The 18,555-nt window shown below is 38.5% G+C and overlaps 1 protein-coding gene across 4 annotated transcripts in view; it reads right to left on the minus strand.

Annotated features, from left to right (window-relative positions):
- The window catches only part of CABIN1 (calcineurin binding protein 1), a 244,437-nt gene that overhangs the window by 156,320 nt on the left and 69,562 nt on the right, over nucleotides 1-18,555 (minus strand). For all 4 annotated transcript variants that reach the window (XM_050924449.1, XM_050924450.1, XM_050924448.1 and 1 more), the window contains exons 27-28: nucleotides 13,619-13,801; nucleotides 7,333-7,664 (exon numbers count right to left, since the gene is read on the minus strand). In XM_050924449.1, the coding sequence (XP_050780406.1) occupies nucleotides 7,333-7,664; nucleotides 13,619-13,801 (515 nt within the window). The remainder of the gene's footprint in view (nucleotides 1-7,332; nucleotides 7,665-13,618; nucleotides 13,802-18,555) is intronic.

Consider the following 18,555-nt stretch of genomic DNA (forward strand, 5'->3'; position numbering starts at 1 on the left):
TAGAAAAAAGGAGCTGGGGATAAGATTGCTTTATGCCCTGGCAATCGTCACACAACAACTGCCTCTGGGGCTACCGGCTCTGAGCTATGCCAGAGACTTCCCAGTACCAATATGCCCCCAAAATCAGGGGTGGAGGCCTCACCAAGGGGGCCCCTTGCATTATTTTCCTCCTTAGCCACACCATATTGAGATCCAGCCCACAATATGGAAATTCCAAAAAGAACAGTTCATTTACTGCTTTTGGTAGTAAAACAGAGACGCCACATGAACAATAACTAAACTCACAGTTTGTTTTGTGTGATGTTTGTGGCCATTCTGTTCTGAATGAAGTCAGCATACAATGCAAGTGATAATTATTACAACCAGCTCTTCACATCTCTCAAGAAGCAGGCACATGAATACTTTTTACGCTGTTCTCACACATCAAATGCAAAAAAACCCCAACAAAAAAACAAAAAAAAGCTGTGAATGGAGCCGGGAAACAACAAACCTAGTGTTTCCTGTCCATTTCAGCTCTGGGCTTTCCCTTTCAGATATATCTGCCTGTTTTTCTATCTATGGTATTTAACAGCACCAGCCAACATAGTAAAGTAAGTGCTTTCAAGTTTGATCTTAAAAACTCCACTTCTATTTATTCTAAACACTGGCAACGCCCATCACAGATTCTATTTTCCCTAATAGGTCAGTCTACACCTTCCAAGCCCAAACTGTCACTTCTGCAATGTCAGCTCTCTATTGATTTATGCACTGAAACTACACTGGGTTGCAGTCACATCAAAAAACTGGCTCTCTCTTAAGAACAAGACATCAACATTTGGCTACCTAGCAGAGAATGTAATAAGCCTGCTGTATTATTTTACACTTCAAAAATATTTTGGCAGCGAAAAGACTCTCTCATAAATGGCTGAGTCTGTAAAAGCAGCCTATCAAACAACAGAACAATGGGGCAGCCCATGTTTCAGTGGTTAGTGCTTCACATTGCTCTTGGAAAGAGACAGAGTTCAAGGCTAAATAAGGCCAAAAAAAAGCAAAGTGTTTAATTATTGTACTTTCTGCTTTGCTTGCATGCATCGGTTTCAATCCAATCTGTGATGATCTGAGGTGTATGAAAGTGACATGCAATCTCAGGGCATCTCAGCGCACACGAACATGTGGATTTTTACTTACAGTCAAAAAAACCCTCAATCAAATATTTTTAACAAACAAAAACAGAAAGGCTACCATTACAAGGCTATAACTTTATATATAAAATCCCAGGCCTGAATGACTCTTTAGAGGTGGCTTATTGATATATTCCTGAAACTAGGATTTACACCAGATAGTTTGACAGATCTGTAACTGCAGTGGCATGCTCTTGTGCTGCTCAAGTAGTGTATGATATATGTACACTGAATATATTATTTGTAGAGAAATCCACATATTTTGCAAAGTGATTATGATGATCTAGCCTAAAGCAAAAAAGGTCATCCAGACAAATGCAATTTTTTCAGTAATCTTCACACAACTGTACGTAATGGGAGTAAAGGGTATAGCTAAAGATGTTCCACTGTCCTTATCCTTAAATCAGGATAATCAGTGATACCCAGTAAATACACTTGAGTGGATCTCAACTCACTGGTTTCAAAGATTCTGCTCTGCTTACTTTTTTAACTGATGGAGTCATTAGGAGCGGAAGAAGGGATCCACGACAAAGCAGAAGGGATTTATTCTTACCAGTTTGAAGCACTGGATTTAACTGTGACTCAGACCAATTATAAAGAGCTGTTTACAGTTCAACAACCATCTCCCACTCCCTCACCACTCCAAGATTCAAAGGCAGGCTAACGGACAGAGTACAGTCCCTTGCAGAACTGTTTTCCTGTATTACTAAGATGGACAAGGAGACTACCATAAAGATCACCCTGCTAGAAATCTGAGTCACCTCACAAGTGTGTACCTCTTAACGCCAATGTGTCAAAAGCCACCTTTCCACAACTCAGGAACCACAGGAAGAGTGGCTGTGAGTTGCACAAAATGATCTGTTACTTCCGACCCCTCCCAATTATTTTTAAATGTCTGTTTCAATCTCAATGCTTGTAATTATTATAATCATGTAAACAATATCATGCAAAAATATCATTTTTTACTAGTTACAAGAACTAATACTCCTCAAACCCAAGCCCCCAACTCCTCATTTCAGCATATAGCCAGGAGAAAAGCTAGAAAGCTCTCACTGAGGACACTGCAGGGTTAGTATCAATCTACAAGCTCTAACAACACTTTCAAATGTTGCTCTTCTTGGTAATTGAGGAAAACATATTTTCAAGTTTGAGTTTGTTAATGAAGCCTCGAGTTGCCCCTCCTCCACTATAGGAGAACATGTGGCCATGTTCACGATTTTAAAGCAGCATTTGTGCAGGTGCATTCCAACGCTCCCTAGAGTCATACACTGCACTGACCCACGTACAGATTTGAAAACATTCTTACTGTAGTTATATTTTTTATTTTAATACCAGGCTTTTAGGAGTGCAAGACAGCCACTTTTCACATTTGAAATTTGCCATACATTAATATCCAAATAATGCAACAAATTAAGACTAAGGATTATATCCTACTTTTTTTTTTTTTTACATATTTTTAACTTAAGTGGCATATAAACAAACTAGGGCTGTTGATCAATCGCAGTTAACTCACGCAATTAACTCAAAAACTTAACTGCGATTAAAAAAATTAATCGTGATTAATCACATTTTTAATCACACTGTTAAACAACAGAATACTAATTAAAATGTATTAAATATTTTGGATGTTTTTCTACACTTTCATATATATTGTATTCTGTGTTGTAACTGAAATCATTATATTTGAAAACATCCAAAAATATTTAAACAAACAGTAATCTATTATTGTTTAACAGTGTGATTAATTGAGATCAATTTTTTAAATCATGCAATTAATTGAGATTAATATTTTTAATCCCCTGACAGCCCTAAAACAAACTATGTTTCACTCTTCAAGATATTTTTTGATGTGGAATGGTATCATGTGTACATATGTGATGGCAGGTAACAGACCGTTGAGTAGTCTGAAGGTTCTTTAGAACTTCTGAATGTACTCGGAAGAGAAGGCATATTTAATAGGAAAATTCTAGTTCCCCAAGAGAACATCATCATTTCACTTTGCATCAAAGCTATGTATTTTACAAGACCTCATCTCCAATGCACCTTGCTATTTTAAAAACATAATTTACCTTTTTTTGGTCTATAAACATTTCCTCCTTATTGGTCATTTGTTTGTGAAGGTTTCCACTATGTATTTCATGCAGCAGGTTGATGTGTTGAGTGGGGTTGTTTTGGTTTTTTTTTCGAAAGAGAAATTGGGAGAAAACCATGGGAAGCACCAACATAACCTATCTGATGGATTTTATTGGATCCCTAGTACTTTGACATGGGCTGAGATCTGCTAATATGTCAGGCTTGGAAAGTGCCATTATATTAGGAAAAGTGATATTACATTATGTGACCTAAGCCCATAGGCCATACAACAGACATTTTAAAATTACTTTCCATTGCTAACAGTGATACAAGCTCTGAATAGGTAAGAGAACAATTTTCTGTTTGCAAACAGGTGGCGGTCCAGTTTGTCATCTTTGTGAATAACCTCTGGATAGCTCCATTTTATTTAGCAGGTCTTTTCTTATCAAGGACTAAAGCTGCAGCATAGATGTAAAAGATGCAGGGGGATAGAGCAGAAGTGAAAGAACCTGGAGGGAAACATTTTGAACTAACATATGATCAAGCAGTAAATATATATGATTATTGCTAACGATGTACTAACGATTTCTCTGAGCTGTACTGTTTGTGTTGGAAAGAGTTTTAAAGAACAGCACTGATCAGAGAAACTGTCAGCAACAACATATTAACACACTTCTGCCAAAACAATTGGGGTGCTAATGTAGACCAGTCCATGTAACATCTGCTCCAAAGTGAGGATCGTGGTTATTAGATTTCAAAGTGGAATGGGAATCAACTGTAGCCTTGAACTACACAAGTTTACGTCAGAATTTGTTCCTATTGTTTGATGTATGTCCTTTATAGACACTTTTTGACTGAATTCCAAGGCAACTAGCTCAAAGAGCCTTTTTGATTTCACAGCTGTGATGTCATCTTGCAGCAGGAATGTAGCAAAGAATAGTCCCTGAAGTTAATAGAAAGCTAGACTCAGAGCAGCTGTAATATTGGTGTATTACTGGATTTGTACTACAAAGTTCCTGAAAACTGTCAAAACTTCCTACTTCCACAAACCACAATTTGTCAGCAACAGTATTGACAGATTTTGAAAATCCATTGCTGCTCTTAATGATTGGATTTTATGAAGAAATTCATGGCTGTCATATACAAACAGTGTGAAAATATTTTCAAAACCGGCTGTGTTTAAAAACTGGTCATTTTTTGCTAGATAATGACTACTTTATAGCCAGTTTGAATGCTGGACACATTCCACTTGATTAGTAATACATGTTACAGCTCAATTTTGGTGTTAATACTTTTGTACTACAGTATGACAGAAATTGAGCTCACATGTAAAAAGGTTACGAACACTATAGGAACTGCTATATATTACTCTATGAATATAGATATGCAATAATGACATGAATACTGTATATGACCAGGGCAATGAGGGAAACATTCTGTATTGGGTTATAAGACTTTCCTGTGTGAATGCATTAATCTAACTTGTATTGGGATTAGTTGAACATTTATTATATGCCAATAATGCTTGAATTCAATGGGAACTGTACATGAAGGCAATACAATGGCTTCCCGGATGAGAATACATAGGTACACATGAAAAAGACAAGGCAACCAGCTGTTGGCTTCAAAGTGGAGCAGTATGAAGGAACTGGGCCTTCCAGATCTAGGGAATGGTAAGTCTTAGAGAAGAACTAGCTATGCAGACAGGATGTTTTATTGTTGTTAAGATGTGTTTCCTCTGAAATGCTTTTGTTCTAAATAAAGACTTAGCTTTAAGGAAGCTGTTTGGTCACCAATCACCATTGTCACTGGGAACAAAACTGCAGGTTTGAGCTCAAGTCAGACCTGGTAAGGTGATCACAGTTGAGACACAGGAGACTGCCACCCTTCACCTGGTGTGAGAGTGGGAGAAATGTGAGTTTCCATCTCAAGAAAAAGGTGACAGCCTGAGGCCCAGAGGAGGTATGCTCAAGAAGCCAGGGGTTTTTGGAGGTGCAGTTAGCCCGATAACTATGACAAGCAGTATAATTTCCTTTTCCCATTACCTACCCTCACTGCTATTAGAGTGCATAGTGGAAATTCAATTAATAGAAGCTACGGTGTAGGTGGGGAAGGAATACCAGGGGGTGAAATAGTGCAGTGTATTGTTGCACTAGTTTTTCAAATCAAGAGATTTGGGTTCAAATCCTGATTTTGACCAACTGAGAAGTAAGTTTGGTAGTTTCAACTTATTACTCATGGATACTTTACAATATACTTTAAAAGCTGGCACGATAGGCAGTTGCTGCTCAAGAAAGGCCCAGGGCTAGAATAGCAGTGGTATTGCAGGCCAAAACTCAGGTGGAACACAGAACTGTGTCGAAGAAACTTTCACAGCATCTGATTGCAGCACACTTTGCCTCCCTCTAGGCGAGCAGTATCCATCTATAATTTTCATGAGCACCAAATTCTTAAAAAAAAAAAAAAAAAAAAAAAAAGGGCTACAGCATGCAAGAGTCACTCAAAACATCCACAGTTGCAAAGATCAATGCTCAAAGCATTTCGTATGCTGCTTGATTATGTGGGAGACAGATAGTGCTCTGCAGAAACATGGTTACTTGTTCTGGATGCAAACTAAACATGCTAAATCTAAAATAAAGGAAGTTTACAGTTCAAAACAGAGAGAAAGAGAACTCATGACAGTTTAAGTCCTTTGACAGTAATTCTACCATGAAGAACACATGAAGCTTCATTATGCTAGGGGAGGAAAGTTCGGGGGCTCTTAGGCCAAAGGTGCACTAATTCCAATACAGTGACCAAGACTTTTCTGCCCTGTTTAAACCAAGACCACAGGCCTGTGCGCCACAGTCTGCTTTGGAATTGCAACAGGATACTTGAGGGACTTTTACTCAGTGATTTCTAACAGCCAGTAATTGGTCTACTCAGGGGGAAGTAATGACAGATTACAGGAGCAGGAGACTTAGAAATGCAATACCCCATCACAGCAATTTGGGTTTAGTATCAAGTGGGGAAAAGAAATTTCCCTCAAGCCTTAATTCTTATTTTGACCTTCACTTAGTGATAACTAGAATCCTGCATCCATATAGCCATTGTCTGACTACACTACCCATCCAGTGAATGCCATTAGAAAAAAGCATGCATTCCTATGAGATTGGAGGAATGTATTCAGGTTACAAAATCTTGAACTTTTTCAGCTATGTGACTGGAGAAAGAAGTAAAGTTTCTGTCTTCATATTGAGCTTATATAACCTTCCCCTTTCCAAATAGTTCCATGACAATACTTCATAAGGAGGAACTGTGGTCCTCTCAGAGCTCTGTTAAAACTATTCTTGACTGACCAGAAAATATCACTGTTGAGGAGGCACAAGACTTCCCTATCCCCAAATGAGAACCCAGCTCTGCAGTTCTCCCAAGATAAGGCAGCACAAGAGTCAGAGACCAAATCTGGTATCCAAACCTGGTCTTCTATCTGACAGTGATCTTACATCTGGCCCCAGAGATGCCACAAGCCAGAAACTGAGGGAGATGGGAAGAGAACTAATTCTCTCACCATACTCAAGTGACTTTCTGGAATACAGCTCCTCTTGTTTTAAATATATTAAGGACCTGTAATCTTCTAGTATCAATAAGTATCTATTAATAAATTTATTGCTTTTATTTTTCAAAAAGCTGCATATACACAAAGTCCTAAAATTTAAAAAGTGTGCACACAAAGCCTACCTTTTTGCATTCAGATCTCTCAGCATATGTATGTGCATCAATTGGTTTGCGCATATCATACATATGCATGAAAATGCAGTTGCCCAATTCTGCACATGTACTTTTTAAAATTTAGGTCCAATTTACTGAACTTCCCTATGCCCTGGATGTGGGTAAGCATTATTATCTTCATTTTACAGATGAGGAATCTGGGGTGCCACAAAGGCTAAGTGAACTGATCAAGATAACACAGCATGTCCATGTCAACATTGAGGCGTTCTTAACCATTTGTTCAGTCCACTTATTTAGTTATAGGTAAGATGTAATTCTTTTTATATTTATAAGAAATAAATAGCTTTAAACATAGCTGGCCAGTCATTCTGCCAGTGCTACGTCTTACCTTGTGCGTTTTGCTGTACGTATACAAAAAAGCTAGCCTGTAGAGACTCTTATAGTGCTGGGGGAAACGGCTCAGACACAAACGGAAAGAGGTGATGCACTGTTCTGTCAGGAATTTGCGTTGCTCTTCAAGATCTGCTGGAAGACACTGGGGAAACTCAGATGTGTCTCCACAAGATTCAGCTTTCTTCTTACAGTCCCACTGTGAAGGTGGGGGAACTGTAGCCTTGACAGGGATGCCAGATGATGCTTGGGCATCTAAAAGAACTTTCTGGACACTATGCTCAGCTGCATGATAAGATTCAGAGTTCTCCAAGGGTTCTTCTGATTTTCCTACAAATGAACAAAGGTTCAGCATTTGTGTTTTAGAACTGATGTGTACTGAAAAACTTAAAACCTTTTCTCCATTAAACTACATTCAGAATAATTCCAGAACTTCCCAATATACATATGACTGTTCTTGATGTTTAATGAACAAGACACCTTCAAAAGCCTCGAGAAACATATATATATATATAATCATTTATCAAGAGGAAGGCAATTTTAGAGTCACAGGTTTTAGGGGCGGAAGGGACTATTATGATTACCTAATCTGACTTCCTGAATAACACACGCCATAGAATTCCATCTAGGAATTTCTCCATTGAGTCCAATAATTTGTGGTTCAATCAGCCCATCTTTTTTAGAAAATAAATCTTCATTTATCAGATAATGCTGAATCTACAATATCCCTTGTCACCTGTGCAAAGGTTAATTACCTTCACTGTTAAAAATTTGCAACCTATTGCCAATTAAAAAATTTTCAGCTTCCTCTTTCAACTACTGAACCTTGTTACATATGTCTATTAGAATAACGAGCCCTCATATCAGATATTATCACTCGATGTAGCTATTTATAGTCCATGATCAAATCACCTCTTAACCTTCTCTTTGATAAGCTAAATAAACTTAGTTTAAGTCTTTCTTTCAGGTGTGTTTTCCACACCACGAATCATTCCTGAAGCTGTCTGAACTCTCTCCAATTTTTCAATAGCCTTTTGAATGCGTTGACACTAGAAATTGACACATTATTCCAGCAGGATGTACTATGTTTTTCAGAAGTTTCTGAAGGCTGGGGAAAATATTTATATTTAATTTTTTAAAGGATTAAATATTTTACAATCACCCCCTTCTGGTCTAGAATTGTTAGCACATTTGATGTGTCTGAGCCATCCCAAGTCTTAGGGAGACCTTTTAAAATTTTTAACTTAAAAAGTGTTATAGATTTTTCAAGCTAGAGCATATTCAGTGTTTCAATATACAATGTTTCAGTACAGACCCTCCTCCAGTTTCGCAAATCTGCACTTAAGGAAAAAGTTCCGTAAACTAGAAAGTTTTCTTTTTGTTTTGTTTTTTTGCGTAATGATTGGGTATATGTTCCCAACTTACACAAAATTAGTTACACAAGGCGTACCAGAACGAAACGCTTGCATAAGTTGGTGAGTGTCCATAATACCAGAATGTTTTAATTCGCAACTCACAAAATTTCAGGTCATTCCAATGCCTTAATCATCCCAGTAGCAGAGCAAAAAAGCTGTCAAAATTGACACACACAAACCACTTTTACATACCTAGCTGATGTTATTTTGCATTTATCTTCATAGCATCTGGGTGACTTAAAATTTGTTTTAATTATTTTTTAAAGTATCCCGCATATCAAAAATGTATGTCTATTCTCCCAAAACAGGCTTTTTAAAATTAATTGTAAGAAAGCTAATTCAAATTTTTTTTAATTATTTTTGAATTGTGGGTTGTTTTGTTTTGTGAGTGGGCTTTTTTTTTAAAGCAGTTGGTGTAGTTAGAAGTGGAAGTATAAAACACACACTTCGCCTCTTATACTGGGTCATATTACATATTACAAAATGTTATCAAATCTTATATTGATTTACATTTATGTTGCATATATCTTAACTGCATACTCTTAATTTTCAGACAGAGGGCTAAATGACTTAGCTCTCAGCCTAAAACATTTCAATCTTTGCCATACAGTGAATACAAAATATATACCTTATATCATCTAAATGTATTACACTGTCTTGTAATGCTATATAATTTGTAGCTGGCTTAGAAAGGTACTTTTCCAGAGACATTTGTTATATTGAATGCAAATAATGCAATACTGAATTTAACATAGCTGTTTGGAGGCCTATCTGATTGCAATGACTTTTAAGTCACTATTGTCTAGAAAATTGTTATTGTAGAGACCAATCCCTCCCAAATACTATTTATATAAGGCTCTGTCTATACTAGGTATTTTGCACTGATGTAGCTATACTGAGACTTACAGTATAGATACGCCCTAGTTTAGACAAACCTTAAGAAAAAGCATAATTCAAAAGAGAAAACAAGTTATCCATCAAAATGTCAATGATACATACAAATGTTGAAATAAATGTTTACTGTACATTTCTCTCCAATGAGAATAAGGGAATGGATCAGGACCAGCTATGGATTTTGTGGCTCCATAAAATTGACAAAGGTATGGTATTATGGAAGGAGAGACTAAACAATGTGATAGGAAAGTTTTATGAGCCTAAGTTTGGATGGCAGCATTATTCACGAAGTTGAACAAATTACATGCCAATAATATTTATGCCACACCCTCACATTTTACAGAAAAAAAAGTGTTAACTTTTAGAGAGTTTTAAACAAATGTATTGATTTTGTTTTTCATATCCTTCTACTTCTAAAGCCCACCTCCCTCAGCACCAAGTTCAACTATACAGGCTTCAGATAGAGAGAGAAATTCTAAGGAATAGATTTTGGAAGGTCTAAAATTGTTTAAAATCACTTTTCCAGGTATAACATCTGATATCAAATGATCTATTGGAGCTACAAATAAGTGCTGTATTCCAAGGGAAAAGGATGGCAGAGGGTGATTTCAAGTTCGCCAGCATTCAATTCCAGTATTTATCATTTGCAAGATATTGAATAATAATCTATCACTAGTCCAGGATTAAGTATGGATAAAAGAGAGAAACATTTTTGTCTGAGATTGTTTTACAACAACAGCTCCTTGAACTGCTCAGGACTTTGAAATATTAGAAGCCAGAGTACAAGTGAAGCAGTTAAAAGAGCATGATAAAAATTGATTTACCACATGATTCTGCAGGTTATGAGAGGGTTCTACCACTTATGTCAGTGGTATCACTACCACATGGGTGATATAAATATAAAATTTATATATACACATTTTAAAAAAAACCACAAACTATACATATACACACCACTGGCATCCAACAAAAATTCAAAAGCATAGTTCAACATCTTTCCAGTACTTCTGCATGCTGGACAAAAAACATTTTAATGTAATCACTAGGACTGTTGATTACACAGTTAACTCACAATTAACTCAAAAAAATTAATCACGATTAATCCCAGTTTTAATTGCACTGTTAAACAAGTACATACCAATTGAAATTTATTAAATACTTTGGATGGTTTTCTACATTTTCATAAATATTGTATTCTGTGTTGTAATTGAAATCAAAGTGTATATTATTTTTTATTACAAATATTTGCACTGGAAAAACAAACATAAGAAACAGTATTTTTCAATTCACCTCATACAAGTACTGTAGTGCAATCTCTACCATGAAAGTGCAACTTGCAAATGTAGATTTTTTTTGTTACACAACTGCAATCAAAAACAAAATAATGTAAAACTTCAGAGCCTATAAGTCCACTCAATCCTACTTCTTGTTCAGCCAATCACTAAGACAAACAAGTTTGTTTACATTGACAGGAGATAATGCTGCCCTTTTCTTATTTACAATGTCACCAGAAAGGAAGACCAGGCATTTGCATGGCACTTTTGTAGCCAGCATCGCAAGGTATTTACATGCCAGATATGCCAAACATTCGTATAGCCCTTCATGCTTTGGCCATCATTCCATACGCCTGAGGGCATTCTGCGCCAAAAAATTAAAAATTCTGTGCACAATATTTTAAAATTCTACAAGTTTTATTTGTCAGTAAATAAACGCAGAGGCTCCAGCATGGCAATGGAGAGCTCAGGCCACTGTCTGGGCGAAGGTGGGAGATCACCCTGCAGCCTCTCCACCCCTGGGACATGGACTAAGTGGTGAGGCTGCACCTGACCCTGACACAGCACAAGGCCTGGGCCTGCCCAAGGAACATCCTGGGGCCCTGCCCCTCTGCACCAGGTGCACCTAGTGTGGGCAGGCAGGCAGGCTCAACCACGCAGGATCCAAGTGTGAAAGGGCTCAGTATGGGGGATCCAGGTGTGGGATGAGAGGGGATCTGTATGGGATAATCTGGGTGCAGGCAGATTGTGGGGGGAATCTGGATGCACAGAGGCTCATTGGGGGGTGTTACAGGTGCAGGGGCAATGGGACTCTACAGGAGCTTCCAGGTAAGGGTGGTTGAAGCTCAGTGGAGGAGTGTGGTGGGGGTCTGGGTGCATTTAGCTGGGGATCAGTGGCATGGATGTCTGGATGTAGGGGTTCAAGATAGTGTAGGGGGGTGAGGTTCATCAGGGTGGAGGTTTGAGTGCAGAAAGCAGAGTGGGGGGTGGTCTGGGGTGCAGGTCCGGAGGCAGAGGGGTTCCAGATGCAAGGATTGAGGTTCAGTGGGGTAGGGTTCAGGTATGGAGTGCTAGGGGGGTTCTGGGTGTACAGGATGAGGCTGGCAGGAGTGTCTGGGTATGGAAGGTCCAGATGCACGGAGGTTGGGAGGATGAGGGAGCAGCTTCCCATACAGTGACCTCCCCCTCCCATAGCTAAGGTGTGATGGGGGCAGGAAGCAGGGAAGGATGCTCAGCTTCCTGCAGTTGGGGGAGGTTTCTGGGGGTTGGTCTGACACAGCCCCAGCCACTCCTTGCAGGGGAAGAGTAAGTCTTGTCCTCTCCTGCCTCCAGCCCAGCCAGGACTAGCAGCTGATCGCAGCTCAGGGTAGGAGCCACTGGCTAGGGTGTCCCCAGCCTCATGTTGATTTACCTCTCTGAAGGCTGCTATGGGTGGACTGAAACAATGTACCTGCGCTGCTAGGGAATGGTGTGTGATTGTTCTTGCAGCTTCCCTGTCAGAAAGTCATTTTTCTGCAGGGAACCCAAGAAATCTGTGGGGGACATGAATTCTGCACACACACACTGTCGCAAAATTCCCCCAGGAGTAATTCCAGAGGACGTGCTTCCATGCCGATGACGCTCATTAAAAAATAATGGGTTAATTAAATTTGTGACTGAACTCCTTGGGGGAGAATTCTTTGTCCCCTGCTCTATTTTTTGTACCCATATTCTGCCATATATTTCATGTTATAGCAGTCTCGGATGATGACCCAGCACATGTTGTTCATTTTAAGAAAAACTTTCACTGCATATTTGACAAAATGCAAAGAAGGCACCAATGTGAGATTTCTAAAGATAGCTTCAGTACTCGTCCCAAGGTTTAAGAATCTGAAGTGCCTTCCAAAATCTGAGAGGGATGAAGTGTGGAGCATGCTTTCAGAAGTCTTAACAGAGCAACACTCTGATGCGGAAAGTACAGAACCCAAACACCAAAAAAGAAAATCAACCTTCTGCTGGTGGCATCTGACTTGACAATGAAAAGGAACACGCATTGGTCCACACTGGTTTGGATTGTTATCGAGCAGAACCCATCATCAGTATGGACGCATGTCCTTTGGAATGGTGGCTGAAGCATGAAGGGAAATATGAATCTTTGTTGCATCTGGCATGCAAATATCTTGAGACGCTGACTACAACAGTGCCATGAGAATGCCTATTCTCACCTTCAGGTGACATTGTAAGCAAGAAGCGGGCAGCATTATCTCCTGCAAATGTAAACAAGCTTGTTTGTCTGAGCGATTGGCTGAATAAGAAGTAGGACAGAGGACTTGCAGGCTCTAAAATTTTACATTGTTTATTTTTGAATGCAGGTGTTTTGTAGGTAATTCTGCATTTATAAGTTCAACTTACATGATAAAGAGATTGCACTATAGTACTTGTATTAAGTTAACTGAAAAATACTTTTTTTTTTTACAGTGCAAATACTCAAAAATAAATATAAAGTGTGCACTGTACACTTCATACTCTGTGTTGTAATTGAAATCAATATATTTGAAAACATAAAAACATCCAAAAATATTTAAATAAATGGTATTCTGTTATTGTTAAAACAGTGAGATTAATAGTGATTTTTTTAAAAATCGTGATTAATTTTTTTAATCACTTGACAGCCCTAGTCATAACAGAAGCTGCTGTGAGTTACATAATAAAATGATTGTACCTCTTTCCTCTTCAGATCCTAGAGTTTCTTTGCAGGTTGCTATGACATCTGAACAGGAAGTGGAAATCCTCTTCTCTGAGTAAGGCTTCCTCGAATCGTCTTGAGAACTGGCAGGTTCATTGAAGATGTCCTGTGTGGAGCTGGAATCAGAGAGGACCACTGCTGTGCTGTCCTGACTCCTTTCTGCAAAAAAGGAAAACAAAGTAAAGAACGAATGCGCTACTTCACCCACACCACAGGAGACATTAGGATCAAACAGTCCTCTATCTTAAACCATGAGTTAGTGCTTTCTCCTCAATCTAAGTAGTATAATGACTGCAACCATTCTGTAAAGTTTTCTCTATTGTAATGCATGGACCTATGCTAACCAATGTGCCTACTGTTTAAAACATAAATAGAATTTTTTTTTGTAATCTGTTTTCTACAATTTATTGCCATGTTCATCTCCTCACCTGTTTGTTCCAAGAAGGGAAAATTTAACTGTTTTATTTTATAAGCAGTTGCTAAGTATTTATGTAGATTTCATTTTTCGAATGACTTCCTGGGATATCTAATCAGGTTAGACACCTCCTACAAGGGAGTTGATGCATAACTCTGATAAGCAGTCACCTTTAGGATAGAATGTAGCCAACATTTTACACTCAGAACATTCAGCAGTTTTACTGTGCCACCTGTGGCATCTCAAAAGGCAGGTGGGATAACTTTGGTACACTAGTTAAAAATCTGAATCCACTAGAAATCATTTGCTCGGGGAAGACCACAAACATCAAGATTTCTAAGAATTTTTGGAAGTAGTTCTTGCAAAGGATAGAGGATCGATGTCATGAGAGATGCAAAAGACCTAACAGAATGATCATTGACATCATCCACCTGACAGGAGTTTGATACAGTCCACTGAATGGTCATCTGCTTAGCATCTTGCTAAGATCTGGGTTTAAAATAGATAAAGATTCTTGAACTTCAGGCTAGCAGTTGTGCTTAATTTGTAATGAAAGAGGTGCTGGGGCTCAAGCAATTTTTTTACTTTCATAACTGATGTGGCAAGCCCAGAAGCGCCACGGCTATGAACTGCCAAGACTAGAGGTGCCAGGGCACCTGGCACAAATTAAGCAATGGCTAGCGGATAGAAGGGTGAGGGAAGTGACTCAGTCTTGGTGGGTACAGCTGATTAGAGTAATGTATCACACCTGTTGACTGTATTACAGTTTAGAGGGGGCTGTTAGCTCTTTCAGCCGTAGTTGTTTCAGCACATGAAACAGTTGTACAAGGCTGTGATTATAGTGGGATAAAAACTGCACCCTAGAATAAAGAAACAAGTGAAAACTTCTCAGATATCTGAGATCAGTCTAATATATCCTTAGTTACTAGGCCAGGGTTTGTCAGAGACAACCTGATTGGAACTGGAACAGCCCATCCACATGCAGGCTCTAAAACTCCAACACAACTACAGAAAAAGATGCACACTTTCTTCCTCACATGGGGAAAAAACACATTTTCTATAATTTTCCACCAGCAAAATCCAATGTCTGATGTGAAATCTTAGCAGACAGAGCTCTCTCTATATCTAAAGCCAATGAATGAATTTATTCCCTTTACCAGACATAGGATTGGTTCAACCGATAAAAAAGTTTTATACAATTAACTGCATGCAAAAAGGCTGACAAGTATCTGACACTGAAGACCAATGCAGTCCCTCTGCATTCATATTCATAATATGATCAAGAATAAAATGAAAAAAATGCTCAGCAACAGCGAGCTTCAACAGAGGAGCTGGCAGTATAAATAAATCCCTCCCTTCCTATACATTTACGCAGTGCAGATATAAAGCAGAGATGCCTCTTATGGATGTGTCTTAACCAGATAAACCCTCTCCCTAGACCTCAACTTATAGAACAGGTATTACTTGTTTTGATTCCAAAAAGATTAAAATGCCATTTGATGAAACCTATGGGTTTTTCATTTGGCACATGAAGAAACCCTGCATATCCAGTGAAGAGGTCTTATCAAACTGCACCTGGAAAAATGAATTGGGGGAGGGAGTTCCTGGCTTCCTAATAGGAAGTTTTACAGTTTGTTAGTGATGACAGACTTTATATAGAAATGATATAATCACAAAAGAATGGGAGAGGAAAGATTCTGAATGGAGGTCAGTCAAGCTTTCATGACTCATTTGCAGAGCTTTAAGAATGTTCTTTGATTACGTGGATATAGCCAAACACCTTGTGGGTATCAGGAAAAAAAAGTTATGTTTTACACTTCCAAGGTTTGGAAATTGATTGCAAAGTTTTGGGGGATAAAATAAAAGATATTTTCTCTTGCCCACAGTGGTTCTTAGCAGTTTTGTAACATCCTGAAAGACTGGTTGAATGACAGCACCAACAACAAAAGCCTTGATACAGACAACCAACACACTCCACATTTACAGCAATTCATCAACAGATTTTTTTTTCAAACGGGAGAAACTCAGGTATCTGCTTCAGAAGTAGGTTAGAGGTTGAGTTAGAAGCCTGCAGATGCAAAAATACAGCAGTTGCAAGACTATAAATGTTTCATTATCCCATAAGCACTGAAGTTAGTTTTGATGTACAGCCTGTGACAGATGAAAAGTCGAAATGCTGGAATGGGAATCAAGAATGTCTGGTATACACAGTGAGTTTGAGAGAGCTATATCAGTTACCAGGAAATTATACTAACCTCTCTCAGAATAAAAAATGATGCTCATAGGCTCTGAGCTAGCATGTTATATTTCAAATATCTGCGTATCAAAGAGGTTTTTCATCCCAAGGGAGCAAACGTTAAGTCTTCCTTTTCAAATCTTAACTAGCAATCACAGTTGAAGTTTCTACTAAAAAGAAGTGCAGATATGTAGATATGCACGGGTGTATGTGCCGCTCTCTCTTTCGGCTATTTCTACAATAGCCAGACAGACACCCAATATTTCAACCACATCATCATCTAACCCTGCTCTGAGCACCCAACATAGTGGTAAAAATGCAAGCACCCATCAATGTTTTGTCTGCACAATGATTCCCAACATTGCTTTTGTTCATGGAGCTGAGATGGTGGGCTGCAACAATAGAAATTTTTTCAAAAGGAAAGCAAGTGCAACCCAAGCTGGGGTGGCGGGTGGGAGGATGTTTTGTGCTGTTGCATCTAAGACATTTTTAATGATTTCTTCTGAGTCAACTTCCACGTTTTCAGTGTACATTTCCCAGAAATGTTTAGAAAAATTGTTAATTGATTTTTTTAAATATTAAAATAAATCAGGACTGCTAAGTAGAAGACATGGGTAAATGTAGTGTCTTCATTTCTTTTTCACAGGCTCCAAAGGAACTACAGAAGAGAGGGTTATAGGAACACTTTCTTAAGTTGCTAAGTGTTAATTACAGTGTATAGGGCATTTAAAGCATGACTATGCTTCCTTCTTTCACCTGCTCTGACCATTGATATATTACACTGTGGTGTGTATTACTTCGGAGTATACACCAAGGGGAGATTAAGATAAGATAAGGTGTGGTCTGAGTAGAGATGAAAATACTTTACATATTCAATGCACTCCACCCCCAGCTGCTATTGAAATTCAGCCTAAAAATTGTAAAATGAGAGTCTGAGATTATTAGGTTGTTGCCAGGATTCAATTGATAGTAATTCAGAGGATGGGAAGTGCTAATATCCACACATTACAGATATTCTTTGCTCAAAATACCTTAAAACATATACATTAGTGCATCAAGATTCAGACTCCATCTGAAGAATTTCCTAAATGGGACACACTTTGAACCTGCACTGCAAATAACAATGGGAACAATAGTTAGGGGTTCCAAAATTAGGCCTCTCCAAAGACACTACATTAGTTATGTATGAAAGGATTCCAGACTTAGAGTTCTTCAGAAGGTCAGTGTGTTGCGAGTCAGGATGTAAGTGGACTACCTCAGCAGTAGTTAAAATCTGTAGGACAGTGCTATGGAATCAGGCATGGATTCACTAATAGGAGAAATCATCAAACTAGACAACTCAGCACTGACGGTATGGATCATTCTGGGGAGTGCGGTGTCTTCCAGGAACCGCCAATTTTCCCCTCACTTCCTTTTACTTCTCCACCTATCCTCGAATGCCTCCTATTGCTGTAACTGTCCCACTGTCAAGAAGAGCTGTTTATGGCTCTCTTTGGAGCCTATCAGTGTCATTCCTCTAATCAAGCAGAGAGGACTGCTAAAGAGCAACACCAGGCACTCTCTCCCCCAGAAAAGATGAGTGAATCACCTTCTCAGTTCTCCCATGCCAGTAACAATTTCAGGTTCTGGACTGTGATTCTTCCATGGTAGTTTACTGTGATGTCAGACTGCCAGACTAGCCATCTGCATGGCTCAGTTTGAGTGTGAGCAGGAGCCCAGAGAGAGAGACTGGACTCAAGACTATGTTAGCTTTGATTATTAAGAAATGATTAAAACATACATAGTGCTGTACGTTTATCTGGAATTTTACAAATGTTCCCTGCCAAAAAAGTCTTAAAAGCTAAGAAAGAAAAAAAAGGTAACACATGGCCTAGTAGTTTAGGAAAGGTGATTACTATTAAGGGTTGGAAATATCCCTAAAAGCTTAGACTATAAAATCTTCAGAGCAGGAGTTGTACATTCCTGCATTTAATACATTTCTGGCACAACTGTAATAATACATGAGATTTAAAATGCAGTTTTATTCTGAGAAATGACTAGAGCTGGTTGAAAAGTTTCAGGATTTTATTTTTTTTTTAACCTAGAAGGGATAGATTTTCATGAATATTTTTTCCATTTCTCAAACAACTTTAGAAGTGACTATGTATAGTATATGTGGCACTGTAAAGCTACTTGTTTATTGTTTCAATAACTTCTATGATCAAATGTGCTCAGTTTACAAGCAAAGAGACGCTTTCTGACTGCCAGTTCCACAAACTCAGC

This window comes from Gopherus flavomarginatus, chromosome 15, assembly GCF_025201925.1.
Source record: "Gopherus flavomarginatus isolate rGopFla2 chromosome 15, rGopFla2.mat.asm, whole genome shotgun sequence".
NCBI classification, from domain to species: Eukaryota; Metazoa; Chordata; order Testudines; family Testudinidae; genus Gopherus; species Gopherus flavomarginatus.